General features: G+C 39.8%; 1 protein-coding gene across 1 annotated transcript in view; it reads right to left on the minus strand.

Annotated features, from left to right (window-relative positions):
* Positions 1-15653, minus strand: part of LOC117293557 (paired mesoderm homeobox protein 2B-like) — a 44152-nt gene extending 28499 nt beyond the window's left edge. The window contains exon 1 of the mRNA XM_033775916.1: positions 14669-15653. Within this exon, the coding sequence (XP_033631807.1) occupies positions 14669-14927 (259 nt within the window). The 5' untranslated portion in view covers positions 14928-15653. The remainder of the gene's footprint in view (positions 1-14668) is intronic.
* Between the last annotated feature and the right edge of the window lie 473 nt (positions 15654-16126).

Consider the following 16126-nt stretch of genomic DNA (forward strand, 5'->3'; position numbering starts at 1 on the left):
TAAACTACCAACCCAATCAATAATTTGTTGACCATTTGGGAATGACAACAGTAATCTACCAACCCAATCAATAATCTATTGACCATTTGGGAATGACAATAGCATTCAGTCATTACTATAACGATCGACCATAATCGCCATATTGATAAAAATACAACCCATGAAAATAGACTGGTTCATTTCCATGTGTACATTATGACATAATGATAACACAGGCTGAAATGGATCTCAAACCAAAGGCCACAACAAAGGCTTACAGTAAATAAATCTTTGGAGCGCAGATGCTGAAAAATCACAGAGAACAAATCGAAGAACTCAATACTACAAACAATGGCTTTGCTATACGGGTAGAGCAAAGCTATGGTGTACTCTTTTTCCCAGAATGAAAATGTGTATTATATTGACTACAACCATGACAGAGATTGTGGCAAAGGCTTATACAGACATGCAGTTTTCTAATTGCAACTAAAAAAGCAAAATGAAGTGGAAATGGTCAATCACACTTAACTTTTGTATAGTGTTTTTAAGTTTTTTATTAATGGCACTGTTTTGAAAAAGAAAAAAAGAAAATCAGCTGATAAGTTGCATGCCTGCTTATTATATCCACAGAGCTAAACATACAACCAATCGTTGCAGATATACAGTGGACATTGACTGAGATTCTTCCCACGTGATCAGATACACGCGTTTTTCAATCTAGCATGATTTCCCACAAGGCCCTCAGTCAACAACTGTGTCAGAAATTTCAATACAAATATAAGAAGATATGAATCTGTGTACATACAGCTCTTCGAAAATATTATACAGATCTTAACTACAAATTTATAGACTTTGATAAAGATTGATACAATCAATTGTTTGAAAAACAAAGATTCACTTTTCGAGAGAGTGTCCTTAAAAACTGGCGCATTCCATTGACGTATCCTTTCGTACAATCATAACTCTGGACAATCAAACAATATGACAGTATGAACAATTCACTTCACTTAACAACTCATTATCAATACAAACACAAGCGCTATACAATCACATGGTGTGTTGTTGGGGGAACTATTGTTGGTATGGGCTTTTCTATGCATTAAAACCGATGACTTTAACAAAAGGGACCCGGGGAAAAAGGACACAGAGGACAAATTTGCTTTGATTTTCGTGTACAAAGCCAACGGGGATGACGCTAGAAAACAATGGGAAAACCAACGGGGATGACGCTAAAAAACAATGGGAAAACCAACGGGGATGACGCTAAAAAACAATGGGAAAACCAACGGGGATGACGCTAAAAAACAATGGGAAAACCAACGGGGATGACGCTAAAAAACAATGTGAAAACAATAAGACAATCAGGGTACAATGGGAGAACATAGGGAGAACAATGCTGTGTCCTCGGTATGTACCATTTACAAATATGTGTTAGTAGGTATACACATTCAAACCGAGGAATCTATAACAAAATAGGACAATAGGTTTGGGAAAAGTCCACAGTTGGAAAACGTGAACAAAACCAATGGGAGCTGTTGCAAAACAGTTAGGAGTATAAAACAACAGAGAGACAATTGGAGGTCAACGGTTGCAGGCAACTACACAATTGGGTGTGTGTGTGTGATGCATATTCACCAATCAAAGCAGTGGGGAAATGTACAATTTGCAGCTTTTAAATGAGGACATCCATGGCAGATGACAGGCAACCATTATAGGCTATCTCCGCATACCCAGTTATCTGTCTTTTTGTCATGTAGTGATTCGAAGCTTGTATTTCATGATTAATTTTTCATGACTGAGCCGAGTTCTCTCACAATGTCAATAAATCCCCCATTTTTTTTGCTGGGTGATTTTTTTTCTTCTTCCCCCAGCCAGGACGATGCTGAGCTCTGAAAGCGTAGCGATGGGGAGGGAGGGTGCAACAAACCGGCGTGCGCCTCGCGTAGACCATGTATCAAGTAACGGGCAATTGGGGAAAGATCATTCCGGCGCAAGCCATGTAGTCTAATAATATCGCATTTCAGCTGAAGTTTTCCTAATCAAACTGCAAACGAAGTCCTCCTCACGTTCACTGACAAAGTGGACCCGAATTCATCACCGAATGGAGACTGCTTTGAATTGATTGCATTTACGCACCAAATGGGGTTTACGCACCCCAACAAGAAAGAGAAAAAAAATCAAGAGATGAAGAGGAAGAAATAAAAAGAGTATGGATGAAGGAAGTGACTTCTTGATAGATCGGGGTTGTTGCCGTTCGATTTCTGGAAGAGGCTCGCTGAAGATTAAGCTTTGCTCGGAGAGCATTGGAGTGTCGTGTGTTAGGAACGAAACATGGATTTGAATAGCTCTACAAAAAATCACAGAGTTGAACGAACTTTACCGGGGCAAATCTTCAGTGTTCACAGGAAGATTTTGTGCAAATCTCAAAATACGTTCAAAGGTTAAACATAACAATCATCTATCCGGACCACGGATATATCTGGTATCGTTTTGGCCTTTGCGAAAGCACGGCTGGCTTGGGCTCGGGTTTATTTTGGAAACGTGCGCTTTCGGCAAGGAGCTCACAAACAATAGCTTGAGCCCAAGCCCGTAATAAGACGTGTTTTCGAAAACGCCTGAAATACAACCAGCGGCTCGTTTTTAGAACAGACTGGTACCCTAACTCTGAATCAAGGTCCATTATGAGTTTGTATGTGTGGTCAAGGAACCACACAACTTAAGCAATATAATAAAAGCATTTAATCACAAAAGGTGTATTTCAAATGATAATGACGAGAGAACTAATTCAAACTTTCAGCTGAACGACCTCACAATTACTTACAAAAAATCTGCCATTTTTGTTTCAATCGAACAGGGTTAACTTTTAAAATCATTCTGTGATCAGATCATGACAAATTTGAGCCTTTAGCAAAACGAATTTCATACTGGCTTTATTGCATACAGGAATGTGAAGGCAAATGTCAGAGCATGATATAGGATACCAATCACTATGACAGGACCAAAAATAAACATGTTTATCAGACAAATCAGACAAATTAGACAAATTAAACATGTTTTTCAAAACCCTGAATATAGGCACGACAGCTACATTTTTATACCATTAGGGATATTATTTTAATAACAATCTTCACATTTTAAATGTAGCCGTGTTTTATAATCTGAGTTTCCAACCAAAGCAGTATTCCCCATAACATTACAAAAACATCACCATCATAAATTCATACAATTATGACCGAGATAAAATTAATTATTACCGGCAGAAAAAATTATACTTCCCAATGATGGTTAATCATTTTGAGTATCCCGGCACGTTGTCCCGTGCTTTAGCATTGTATTTGATGTGGAACTAAATGAAATAGCGTGTGTGTATGACGGGAAAACGCCGCAGTTTAATCTACACATCGCGTGCGTTGTCATGGCCTGTATAGATACAGCAATGAACATCATCGCGCGGGCATCTTTGTGTAAAGATGTGACGTCACGGATGCTTCCTTTGTGTGAATACTTCCGCACTTCCCGACTTCCTTCCCGACTTCCTTTCCCACTACCCGACTTCCTTCCTGTTTTCCTTGACGACTTCCTGACCCCATTCCGGTGTAAATTTTGACTCAATTAGTCATCGAAGTTGCAAGAGAATAACTAAGATAAAAATACCCTTGTATCACAAATTGTGTGCGCTTTCAAAATGCCGAAAAAGGCCTTTGTCAATATTATTGCAGTATTAGAAATCAAACATTCTAAATCAATTGGCCTATACGTTTCAGAAGCAACAACGTATACACTGTTATTTTAAACCCTACTATTTAAATTGAGTAAACATCAATATTATTGCAGTATTAGCGGTCAATAGTAAAAAATATTCAATTGCCCTTTAAAAAAGATTAAATCATGACAGTCAAAACCCAACAAAAATTTGCCAGAATGGGAAGATTAAAAGTAGCGCGGATTAATATTATTTGCTTTTCAGTAGCAACAACATATACAAAATTATGTAAATTGAGTAAACATTTGTCAATATTTTTCCAGTATTAGCGGTCAAATATTCAATTGCCCTATAATTTTTTTAATTCCGGACTGTCAAAACCCAATCAAAATTGGCCAGAATGGGCAGATTAAAGAACGCGCGGATTAAGCCGTTGCTTATTTACACTACTAATGATTGCGGTAGAGTCTCTGTGACCGCGGGGTATGTGGTTTTTTCTTCGAGAGACCTGGCCCAATGTGTGTTGTTGGACAGAATGAGCAGGCCGGTGTATTATTGTAATCACTAATCAGTCTAATTAAGGGATAGACAGGCATGGTCACTCAAGGTAGCTAGGCCGTGGTTTGGCTCTAGCGTTCCCGTGTGACACTGTGGTTGGACTGACCTGTTAGGGACATAGGGACAGCGTCAGGCCTAATGGAGATGATCAGGGCGCAATTTCATAGAGCTGCTTAAGCAAAAAAAAAATTGCTGAAGCACGAAAATAGCTCGCTTATTTTTCACATGTTACTGGCAAAAATGTCATGCCATATACATTGCTTATGACTGGTATTTAGCTGTTGTTAACTTAGCATAACAATTGAGTGGAGTCTTGGCCGCAATCTGATTTTACTAAGCAAGGAAAATACTGATTGACAAAGTTTCTTTGCTAAGCAAAAATTGGGTGAGGCATCAGTCAAAACATAGAGCAAGGACTCTGCTCTTATGCAACGTCTGTGCGGTACCATAATGTACACAAACGTCAAAACAACACTGTTTATGATAAGCAATACTCTTCAGTGTGCTAAGCAAATTGTTGTGCGTATTTATAGGTTCTATGAATTGAGCCCAGGGACCGTGTTTCACAGAGCTGCTTAAAGCACTCAAAAAAGCTAAGCAAATGAATTTTATGCTGACCAGAACAGAGAAAAAGCCATGATTTAATATTTTACGCAATTTAGTATGTGTTCTTCAGAAATCTCGAAGCTGTGGACGCTAACTTTAACAGCCAAGAAACCAAAGTACAAGAACGTATTGTTTTAAAGATTTGCTTACAATAATTTCGATAGGCATGTTCACATTTTTGTGTGTATGTGACCTAATACCATATTTTTATCGTTGGCAGGGGTCTATTTTACACATCTTAAGATTACAGTTTTTATACTTTTGTATAACCTTGGCAGCCCAGTCCAACTTGTAATCATTGTGTATGATGCCTAAAGATTTAAAATAAATAAAAATAAGATATTTAATTTAAGTATCCCTCCTACAATTCAACGCACCATTCAGATCAAACAGATACCTCTCGAAAACCTGTCATCTTAGATGACAGTTTTTATACTTTTGTCTAACCTCGACAGCCCAGTCCAACTTATCATTGTGTATGATGCCTACAGATTCCAAATAAATAAAAATAATACATTTAATTTAGTCTCTCCGAAAATTCAACGCACCATTCAGATCAAACAGATACCTCTAGAAAACCTGTTCAGGACAGACCCGCGATACTAAATTTCAATTAATCAGACTGATGAAATTGCCCAAGTCTCTTGATATTTTTGTTTATTTAATTGAAAGACCCTGGTCCGGACGACCGGTGGTCTTCAGACCGGGGTAAGGCAGCGACAGATTGCGAATAAAAAGACGGCCTTTTGACTTCAGGTTTTCGATGGGAATTGTTCGTAGACAGAGGGGTGTGGTTTCAGAAGGGGGGAGGGGTGACACTTCTGCGATTGCATGGAAATCAATAAAATCATAGACTTTGATTTTATACTGATTTAGCTGGCCCTGCACAGGGGAACCTTCCCTATATACAAACACTTTGGAGGGATTCGTTTTCATTCATGATTTTGAAGTGGGAATTATTAATAAATGAAATGACTTGATTTCACGTTTCAGACCTCATCCCTGCTTAGCAATAATGAACAGGATACCAGTCACAAATTGTACCTGCGAAATGGCATTTTGGCTGGTAACCTAATTCTGGTTAGCGCAGTTTTGCTTTGCTTAGCTTATTTGTAGTGCTTGGTTTCAGACTGATTCCAGGGGAAGTCTTCTTAACATTATGTAGGGAACTCGTTTTCATTCATGACTTTGAAACTTGATTTTGTGACTAATGTGAAAAGGTTTGATTTCACGTTCCAGCCGGTCTAAAGAATACAATCACTTTCCCCTCACATGGGGAACAGATTGTGGAGACGGCTCTGTCTGACTTTGGTTTTTTATTATCTTTCCATGGATTTTTTCAGTAGTAGTCGACTCGTCTCCCCAGACGAGAGGGGGGACCACTCCTAAAGATAACACGGGTAGTCCCTCTTCCTCCCACTGCCCCTGCAGTCTCTCCGATGCCTAGTTGGTAGGGGTGGATTATACAAATCGATCTACCCGCGCTATAGTCCCGGTCGCCCTGACAGATGGGTCCTCCGATGCTTCATCAAGACAGCTACGGGTCCTGCTGTATATCATATTGATTTGTTCCCCCGTTGTTAAAATCGACTGGTGGTCTCTAAACGACAAAACACACGGGCTGTTGTGTTAAAGCGGAAACTGTGCTGTGCTGCATTCTGTTGCATTAAGAACTCCCACTCGTGTATACTTTCCTACTACTAGCAGCGTGTTCAAACACTGAGAGAAGTGGGCAAGTTTGCTCTCTCTGGGACCATGAACGAACAAGTCACAAACAGAGCTTCCTGTTGCTGCTTACACTGTGGGGTGTTACACAGTTGCAAGTCAAGTACCAAGACTTGAACGTAGCACTAGCCGAGTGAAGAGGGTCTGTTGGTAGCAGATGGTGCCATGTAAAAGGACCACACCCCTTGCCATACGCATGCTCAGCACATGTTAACTAACCAAAGATGGCTGCCAGAATTGTCAAAAGACATACAAAGTCACAATTCCTTGAGAAATCATTAAAAGTGATTTTTTTTTTAAGTTACCCAAGTTTACGAAATCAAAATATCCAAAATCGGATAAGGTAATAATACAGCATGAAATGATGTCTCTTTAGTTCGATGTTATAAAGATCACATTGACAGTATTGTAAAAAAAACCATACACAAGCACTATTCCTTTCTGATTAAAGAGGAATAATAAGTCATGATGGGAAATCATTAAAAGCGGTGGTTTTTCCAAAATTCCCTTTAGTTTGCTGAAATATTACTCTATTTCATAACAAAATCAAAATATCCGAACCAGATAAGGTAATTTAATACAATACAGTATGGAATTGTGTCTCAAGATTATTATCAATGCCATACTGGTAGTTGTAAAGAATCTAAGATCCAAGGAGTTTGTTTGTACCCGACATTATTTCCCATCAATAGCTGATCTTTTTTCCGTCCCATACTTAATTTTCCCGTTTCCTTGCAGTTCATTAATTACAGAGCACTTGTAGTATTGGTGGGGTTGATTAGTATATTGCCGTGTGCATGTATCGTGCGGTACCGTGCACAATGCACACACCGTCCGATTTAACAAACACAGTTGGAGCAGTCGGAGATAAAGAGACGTACAGAGAGACCTACTGGTGGTTCGAAGAAAGACATCTGACCATGGAGCACTCACCAATAACCAAAGAAATGACTAGTTATTACTAACACTGAGTAATCATCAAAATCAAAGCTTCTATTTGTTATTATGCAGAGGACATTTTCATCTCATCTGGTGACCGCAAACTGCATCTTTTTATTGAAGTAGCTTCTGACTTTAAAAGCACTCATACAAAGGTTATATTATTTACTCTTGCATCTTGTTTGCTGTACCATATCTTGATTCAAAGATTGTAAACACCCCAGTGACTGAGGTTTTGCCTTTCTAACTCAACGAGTTCAATCTAAGCTAAAAATTGTCATTGAAATAGCTTCTGACTTTAAACACAGACATACAAAGGTTATATTATTATTCCTTATGAATTATAATTTCACAGATTTATCTTGCCTACTGTACCATCCCTTGATTCCAAGAGCGTGAACACACCAGTGCCAGCAGTTTTGCCTTTCTGACTCCCAGAGAATCAAGTTTAAGAATTATTCAAATCTGAACCAAACAACAATTTAAAACAGAGCTGATCAAACATAAATGAAAACAACAAGTTTGTCAACATTGTGTTTGTATGATCTTGACTGGAAGAGTGTTGGCGGACTTCCAATACTTATTTGAAATTATAAATTTCCAAAATGTATTCATATTTCCATAGGAATACTAGGTTGGTGGAAAATACGAATCAATTGTTCGGACATTTAGTTTGTCAATTACATTACATTGAATAATGAGGTAAAATGACTTGGACCGACCATCTTGTCTGTCTATACACAAATGAATTCACAACCAAACGGAGGCTAGGAGGAAAACAAGGATAGTCCGGTACACATCATGGAATACTGAGAATGCATCACTGCAATGTGACACTTGGGGAACAAAGATGGACAAACAAAGATGGCGTCAAAATATTCCTTGGACACGGTGGTCTCTTTACTTAACAAATCATTACAAGGTATAATATTGCGTCCGAGCTAATGCACTACAAACTTGCATACAGGTCGCATGGATGTTTTTTTTTTTCTATTTTGGAGAATCGCTTATAAGTTGTTTTATGGTATGTTTCTTTGCACTACCAATCAGCGTTTTCAAAACGACGGTTTTAGACTTACAGGCTCTGTCAGTTATTTAGAAAACGTGCGCTTTTCTTACGTGCTTTAAATAGGCGGACGAAGCCCAGGCCCAAGCCCCCAAACCGTGGTTCGAAAACGCCCTATAAGACACATAAATGCACTATACAAAAATGCATTTTCCAGCTTTTTCACCAGTTCGTGTAAAGGGTTTTCATGTGTCTTAATATACATTGGAAAAAAATTGAATTATATAGCGCAAAATTACAAATGAAGTCTCAAAGCGCTTTTGGGAAGTGAAGAGTGAAAGCCAGGACTGTAGTTGAATACAACAATTTCATAATATACAGAAACAACTACGAAATGCATACAATGAAAAATACAAGCTATTTCACAAAAAGATGCGTCTTCAAAATAGACTTAAACTGTTCTAGAGAGGAGCTTTATTTGAGGTATGACTATTTCTACAGTACTGCCTCTAAGTAATTCACACATCTAGAAATGATCCATTCACGCGTGCAGCAACGCGACACGCCGTCTTTGATACAAATCAGTGTTTTCAAAATCGGCATTGCCCGAAACATTTCCAAACACACTGCGAAGATTTCCCCCAGGTTCCTCCCCTATATTGTGTCTTGCAACGAAGCGGATAAATAGACGGCAAGCAAGGGGGAAATAGGTCATTCTGAAGGGGCGACAAGGCCGGTTGAAGGATGGTCGGTGGACACCAGACAGTTGGGTCGGGGGAGACACACAACTGTTAGTCTGATGGAAAATCATGTTTTATTTTTGTAAATTGTCAAAAAAAAATCTGCCCTCCCGTATGCATGATGCGTGTAAGTTGTATTGTACAGATCCCTTGGAGGGTTTTCCTGACTACACCCAACAACCACATGCTGAGTTTCATTCACTAGCCGTTGATTGAGCCCAAATCATGGATTGGATTCACAATATACGGACCAGGGCCAATTTCATATTGCTTGACAATTTTCTGCTAAGCAGAAAATAGCAGGATACCAGTCACAAATTGTACTTGTGACATGGTAGTTTGGATGGTAACCTTATCCTGGAAAGGGTAATTTTGTTATGCTTATCTAGTTTGTATGCTTAAGCAGCTCTATGAAATTGGGCCCTTGAAGTAGGCTAATGGCTCAAGATACAAGCAAGCATAACTTTTATGTTTCTGTAATAATAAAAGCAAGGTTGAGAACAATAAGATGCAAACAACAGATTTAGGTTTCTATTGTGTATTGCAAATCGGGACCATATTTTTTATGGAATCACACTAAGGGGTTCTGAGTGTATACAATTTCATGCATAAACCAGCAGTATTTGAGTAGGACGTTATCTTTACACCCATCAATGTGCTTGTTAAAGAATGTGTTGTGTATAGCGACAACGTGGTATTATAATGGTTGTTCTTTGCCAAGAACTGAACAAAAACTTAAATGAAATCACATTCAATGGCCCTACTAACCTAACCAATCAGTCAACTGGGAGGCTGATGGCAACCCAAGACAATGACTTTGAAACCATTTGAGACTTCTTCATAGTGTAATTTTAGTGTTTTGTGTAGTTGTTTTGGAAATAACCCCAAAATAGGTTCTTGAAGGGAACACGGACCGCGGTTTTGTTTTTCAGCGAGGCCTGTGGAGCCGAACTACCCGAGCGAGCGCCTTCGATCACAGCCCCCGTTGACGGGGCCGAGAATCCCCGGGCTACGGGCAATTTGCTGATAGCTCTCCACTGCTCGCTGATTTCCCAGGAGCACGGAGTGATCACTCTCAGGGACTGAGTTTTACAAGGGGTTGGATTGTTAGCAGGAGCAATATACTTTACTATGGCTGCAGGGGGGCTCGCCAAAAGATGGCAATTAAATAGTTTTTCCTCGGCTGTCCTTCCTTTTTGTTGTTTCTGTATACACTGCAGTGCGATGAAATAAAGGAACGGGCATTGAAGAGGGTATATCAGGTGATTGGAACTATAGCACCCTGGCGTCTAAGATGCCTCATGCACTGTTTACAACACATAGGACTCTGACTAAACTATATCAAGAGGCATTATGCATTGAAGTTCTAACCCTCGTATTTCCCCACAATATGCCATTGAATAACATGTACTAGGCCAGCATGAAATCTGTATCCTACAAAGAATAGAACAATTTTATAGGAGTAGGATATTTCAAGCGACTAAGATGATTAAGCTTTTGTACATTTGTTTCCATGAGGTCGGATAAAATGTACTTTTGTTGCTCCAAATACAGAGAATTGTATTGTAGATTTCTAAAGAGATTTTTATGTTATGGGGTTCGAATTTCCAAATTCGATTAGAGGAAGGAAGATGTTACATATTAAGAAACATCACCTGCGATGGTGATACTTTGTGGCGACCCCCGAAAACAAAGTAGGCATATTGGGGACATTTTCATTCAAGTCGCCCATGCAGTAAAAGCCTCTGTGCTTATTGAATTAAATTGCGGACGAGTTGTTGTTAAGACAAAGTCCAAAGCCTACAGCATGTGGAGGAACAAGGACCGAAACACATGCGATCTTTACGTAGGGACAAAACCCCAAGTCGAAGATGCCTGGGCGCAGATGGGCAATGTATAGATCTATAATGACTAACAAAAGAGATATGGAAAGTGACTTTTAACTGTCGCGAGTTGCAGAGCTTTGTTCTTGCGAGGTGCAATGGCCATTAATGCAATTGTTTGTTTGAGATCGTGTTGGTGGAAGACCACTTAGGGACTGTAAAGGATACTCGAGAAATTTGTAGGAGGAGGAGGGGGGTGAATACAAGGGGGTGAGAAATGGCACGCTGGTTTTTCACGCAAGGATGGTGTAACTGTTTCGCGACAAGAAATTATCACTGATAGAAAGAATTGAAAGTGATCCAGAGATATACACAAAATATTGAAGTCTGGTGAATTGGAATATTCAAGCTGTAATTTAATTGATTCAGGTTAGGAATTTTGAGCATAAGAAGTTCAAGATTTCATCTCAGTTTGACCCGAAATACATTTCGTTTTTGCCCATAAAGACGCATTCAGAAAAAAAAACACCTGAGAATTAACACAAGGTTGTCCAATTCAAACTATGATGCATTATAGACTTGAAGAAAGTCAATTAATTCTGGCAGAAGTATTGTCAATAGCTTGTTACTCAAATATCTATGACCAACGGGATGAACTGGTTATAATCTATGAGATGTTATATACAAGCTTGTTTGTTATGACGGGGAAGTTGTGTGTACATAGATGTATAGGTCGCGCATAACCGGTACAAAAAAACATGTCCCTTCGCTCTTTTTAAAGGTACTATTTCAATCTGGTGTTATTTTCCTGAGTTCTGAAGAGACACTGTCCCACCGTCTGTCACGTTCTAAACATGAGAGTCTAACCGCTTCTCAAAAAAAAAAAAAATCAGTGGCACGGGAGTGAGCTAGCGCGGTGCGGCGGGTCCCGCAGGGCCGTGCATCGCGTCGTCTCCCCGGTGTCGTGTTCCCGCCCGTGTCCGGCGCTCATTCGCGCGGAATACTTTTGTAACGGTACACTCGACTGCACCGCAGACAAACTGGTGTTTTATTTAAGCTCGTTGGTTAAAAACGCAGCCCGAGTATTTGGAATAAAACGGTGGGGAGGTATTGGCTTACCGTCCAACAGCCGGCACGGGAATATCGGGAGGCCGGGACAGCTTGAGGTGAAGAAAGTGTATAAAATTAATCGGTGTAATAAACTAATAGCAATTTTTAGATGGGTGTTGAGGTATACAATAGTGTGGGTCTAAAATGAATCGATTGGATAGGATACTGAGTAGAATGATCTCTAAAGCTAATACGGGAACAATGCTTGGGAAGGGTTTGCCAATTCCTACAAAATGTCCATGCATTAAATCCCGCTGCATTATAATTTATTATTTTGGGGGCCGAGGTGCTTGTTCGGATCGATGTAGCACAACGATGGACATTCACTGCTTGTACAATTATAATTCATTCATTTTCTCTGCTGTGCATGTTAACAACAAGCCCAGTATGCAAATAAGTACTCACTAAGCCTCGGGCATGTTTAGCATATAAGTAATTTTTGTTCACAACAATCGCGTGAAACTACTTAGAAAACAGTTATATCTGCCGTTTGTTTTGTGTACTATTTATTTGCATGTAAGGATTTCTCGTACTGTATACAATGAAGAAATTAAAACAGCATTTTGTACGACCTCAGTTTATGAAGAAAGAGGACATAACCAAATACACAACATATTTATAATAATTGGAACTTGAGTGATCAAATGAAATTTGGACATAACATTTCAAAGCGTATCCATGCCTGTATGTGTAGTGTTTGAAAGGGCAAAGGCATCAAGGCATTTTCTCCTCTGTAAAGGGCACCCTATGAAGAAATTGTACATTTCTACTGGAGTATTTCAAGGGCACCAAGTCAATGAACAGGTGGGCATGGAGGGCAATCGTTGCATCCGTTAAAATATCAAGCCTGCGTATCAGATGGAAATGTGTGAAAATACAAGCCTAAAAACACCAACATTGACGGACAGAGTGAAGGAGCGTACAAGCCAGCACTCGACACCGAACAATCACGCTCAACAGCGGTTTCCGAGTACCTCGGAAATGGTGTCTCTCACCATGTCAAGTGACGGGTAAATATCGCACTACCTCCCCCACGCCTGTCATGACAGTAGCTCGGTGATCGATGGCCAATTGAGCCAACAATGGGCCGTGACGGACTCGATCGGTTCGGGTTAACGAGTTAACCATTACACGTCCAGGGAAAGCCGACGCTCCGCGAGCAATAAGTCAAAAAGGGAAATCAGAAATTAGTTTAAAGAATATTAGGGTGTCTCAAGGGATGGAATCAAGTTGGTGAAAAAAATTAAATACTCGAAATTTACAACACCAAAGACATATTTATGACAGCATGATTTCAAAAGGAAACGATCATATAATGTGATGCACGAGTTACAAAAATGGCCTACAATTTCATCCCATTACACATGTTGAAATGCCATGGTTTAAGAATATGATTCCATTGCCATATGATTTCATATATTTAAATAATTTTAAAAATATAACCATAAGGTCTTTGAGAAGTTTAATATGTTTTTAGTTAAAAATGCTACGCCTATTAAATTGTTTGAATAGTTTAAGGTAAATTTGTATAAAATTACATCACCAAACAGTAAGACAGTAAACTAAAACAGCATACATGCCTGTGATTTGTTCATAGAACTCTAGCAAGTATTGAGTATAAAATCCTTACATACATCGGGGTATATGGGTAAAACGAAGATTAATAAACTAAAACAACTTTATAATACCATCAGCTGAGAAATAATTAGTTCACCATTACAAAGTCTGAAACTTAAATCATCATTTCAAAAATGTGCAACTAATTGTAGAAACTAATTTATTAACTTACCTGAAGTCGTTAGGATCAAAATTAATCAACCATAAGTACAGAGAGCTAGAATTGTAGATTTAGTTAAAGATACGCGAGATATTTCCAAGGAAGAGTGAGAACGTGTGAAATGCCCGAACAGCCGAACGAGCCAGGCCGACGTGACATGATGCGAGAGCCAAGAAGTTACAAGGTAATAAAGCGGAGCTACGGGCTACCAATTAGTTTACTTTTTCATTTCCCAGCAAATTTCGCCCGTTGAATATCCACAATTAGACAGCAGTGGAGGTAAACTCCTTAATGTCATTTGCAAAACATTCCTTGCCGTTAACGAAATTACCAATAATTCTGAGGAGCAATTGAATAAGCACGCTGGCAAATCACATAATGAACGATCATAAATGACACTAAAGCACTTGGAAAACAAAACCCGCTAAATTGATCAAATTAGAGACCCGTTCTCCGCCGGAAAATGTTCTTATAAAACTTGGCCGGCCGAGGAACCGTGTTGGAGTTACCGAACGGCGATAGATTGCCGCACAGCGACACCAATATAACGCTAATTTCATCAGTATGGAGGGTTACTTCATCGAACACGTTATAAAGCACTCCTGATACAGTTGCAAGTTGTCAGTGAAGTTAAGCTTACCCGCAAGGAAAGGCCACTTTCACACACAAGAAGAAAACCCTAACTTTAACAAGTTTACTTACCTCCGGAATAAGGAGAACACTGTGGTACTTGCTGATGTTCCATCATGGAGGCAAGATTACATGTACCAGCCATTCCTCCTGCACCGCTCCCATAGCTTACAGAGGGGCGTAGACTACTGTAGGGGTACCCTTGACTTGGTTGGGAGCTTACGGCACCAGGAAACTCTCCGTAAGAGGTCTGGATCCCCAGTCCGGTCCCCTCAACCCCACTCAGGCAGGACTCGTACGCATTTTGGCTGAGATAAGAGGAGTAATCCATCCTGCACAGTACTAATATTTCGGATGTTGTGGAGAGTTTTTAAAAACTGAACCCGCGAGGAAGGGGGAAGAGAGTGAAAATGATGGAGTGACTCGCTATGATTTAATAAGATGACGAGAAGAGATGCGTCTTGCTCCTCGCTAGTTGTGACACGTCTGACAAAGAGGTCATGAAGTGAAGAATGTCCGGATGCGTTCTGGCTACTTATGCTTCTAACTTGATAACTTACACCGACGGAATATAACGGGCATGGGTGATGAGTACGTCTTAAGTTTTGGCCGTGTGTGTGAACCGGTGTTCATCAACGAACAACCCACATGGAATGTTATAGTCAGCGTAGAATGAGAAAGCCTGTGCTGGTATCGACTGTTTATGCGATCACTTAGGGGAAACTTTAGCGTGTACTGCATGCGTTATCTTACCACTGCCTATTCCTCCCTTGCTTCGAGTCTCTATATCGCCCGTACGACTAAGAGCGTTCGCAGTGGGCCCTGGCAGCGCATTGAACGCGGTTGAGTAAGTAATCACAATTTAATACACTTAGCAAAATTGCAGGGGCGCGTTTTAATCACGACGGAATCATACACAGTGATTAAGGTATTGCACTTATGTATGGACGTACATCATCGATGGGCCATTGAGTCTGGCATCAAAAATATAACCCGAGTCTTGGACAGTGTGTCGGTGAGGGTTGGACGGTTGGTCACGTGGTGTGGAGGTAGTAGCACAGTGTCATTGTCATGTGAATATGTAGACTAGATACAGGCTATTGACGTGACATGTGTAACGTGATTGGAACCATCCCTCAGGGGAAAGCTTGCATCACCCCCCCCCCCTCTCTGGAATCGAGTATTACGGTGGCTGGTAAAATAAAATAACACATCGTAAAGACAGCTTTGGTAGTTGTCAAAGGCCAGTATTTTCACTTGGTGTATCTCAACATATGCATAAAATAACAAACCTGTGAAAATTTTGGCTCAATTGGTCATCGAAGTTACAAGAGAGTAATGAAGATTTTTTTTTTGGTGTGCTTTCAGATGCCTAAAATAAAAGGCTTCAGCTGAAGTCTTTTATTGTTTGAGTGAGAAATTACCTCATCTCAAAAACTACATCACTTCAGAGGGAGCCGTTTCTCACAATGTTTTGTACTATCAACAGCTCTCCATTGCTCGTTTCCAAGTAAGTTGTTATAGTAACAA

The sequence above is a fragment of the Asterias rubens genome, chromosome 8 (genome assembly GCF_902459465.1).
Source record: "Asterias rubens chromosome 8, eAstRub1.3, whole genome shotgun sequence".
Lineage (NCBI taxonomy): Eukaryota > Metazoa > Echinodermata > Asteroidea > Forcipulatida > Asteriidae > Asterias > Asterias rubens.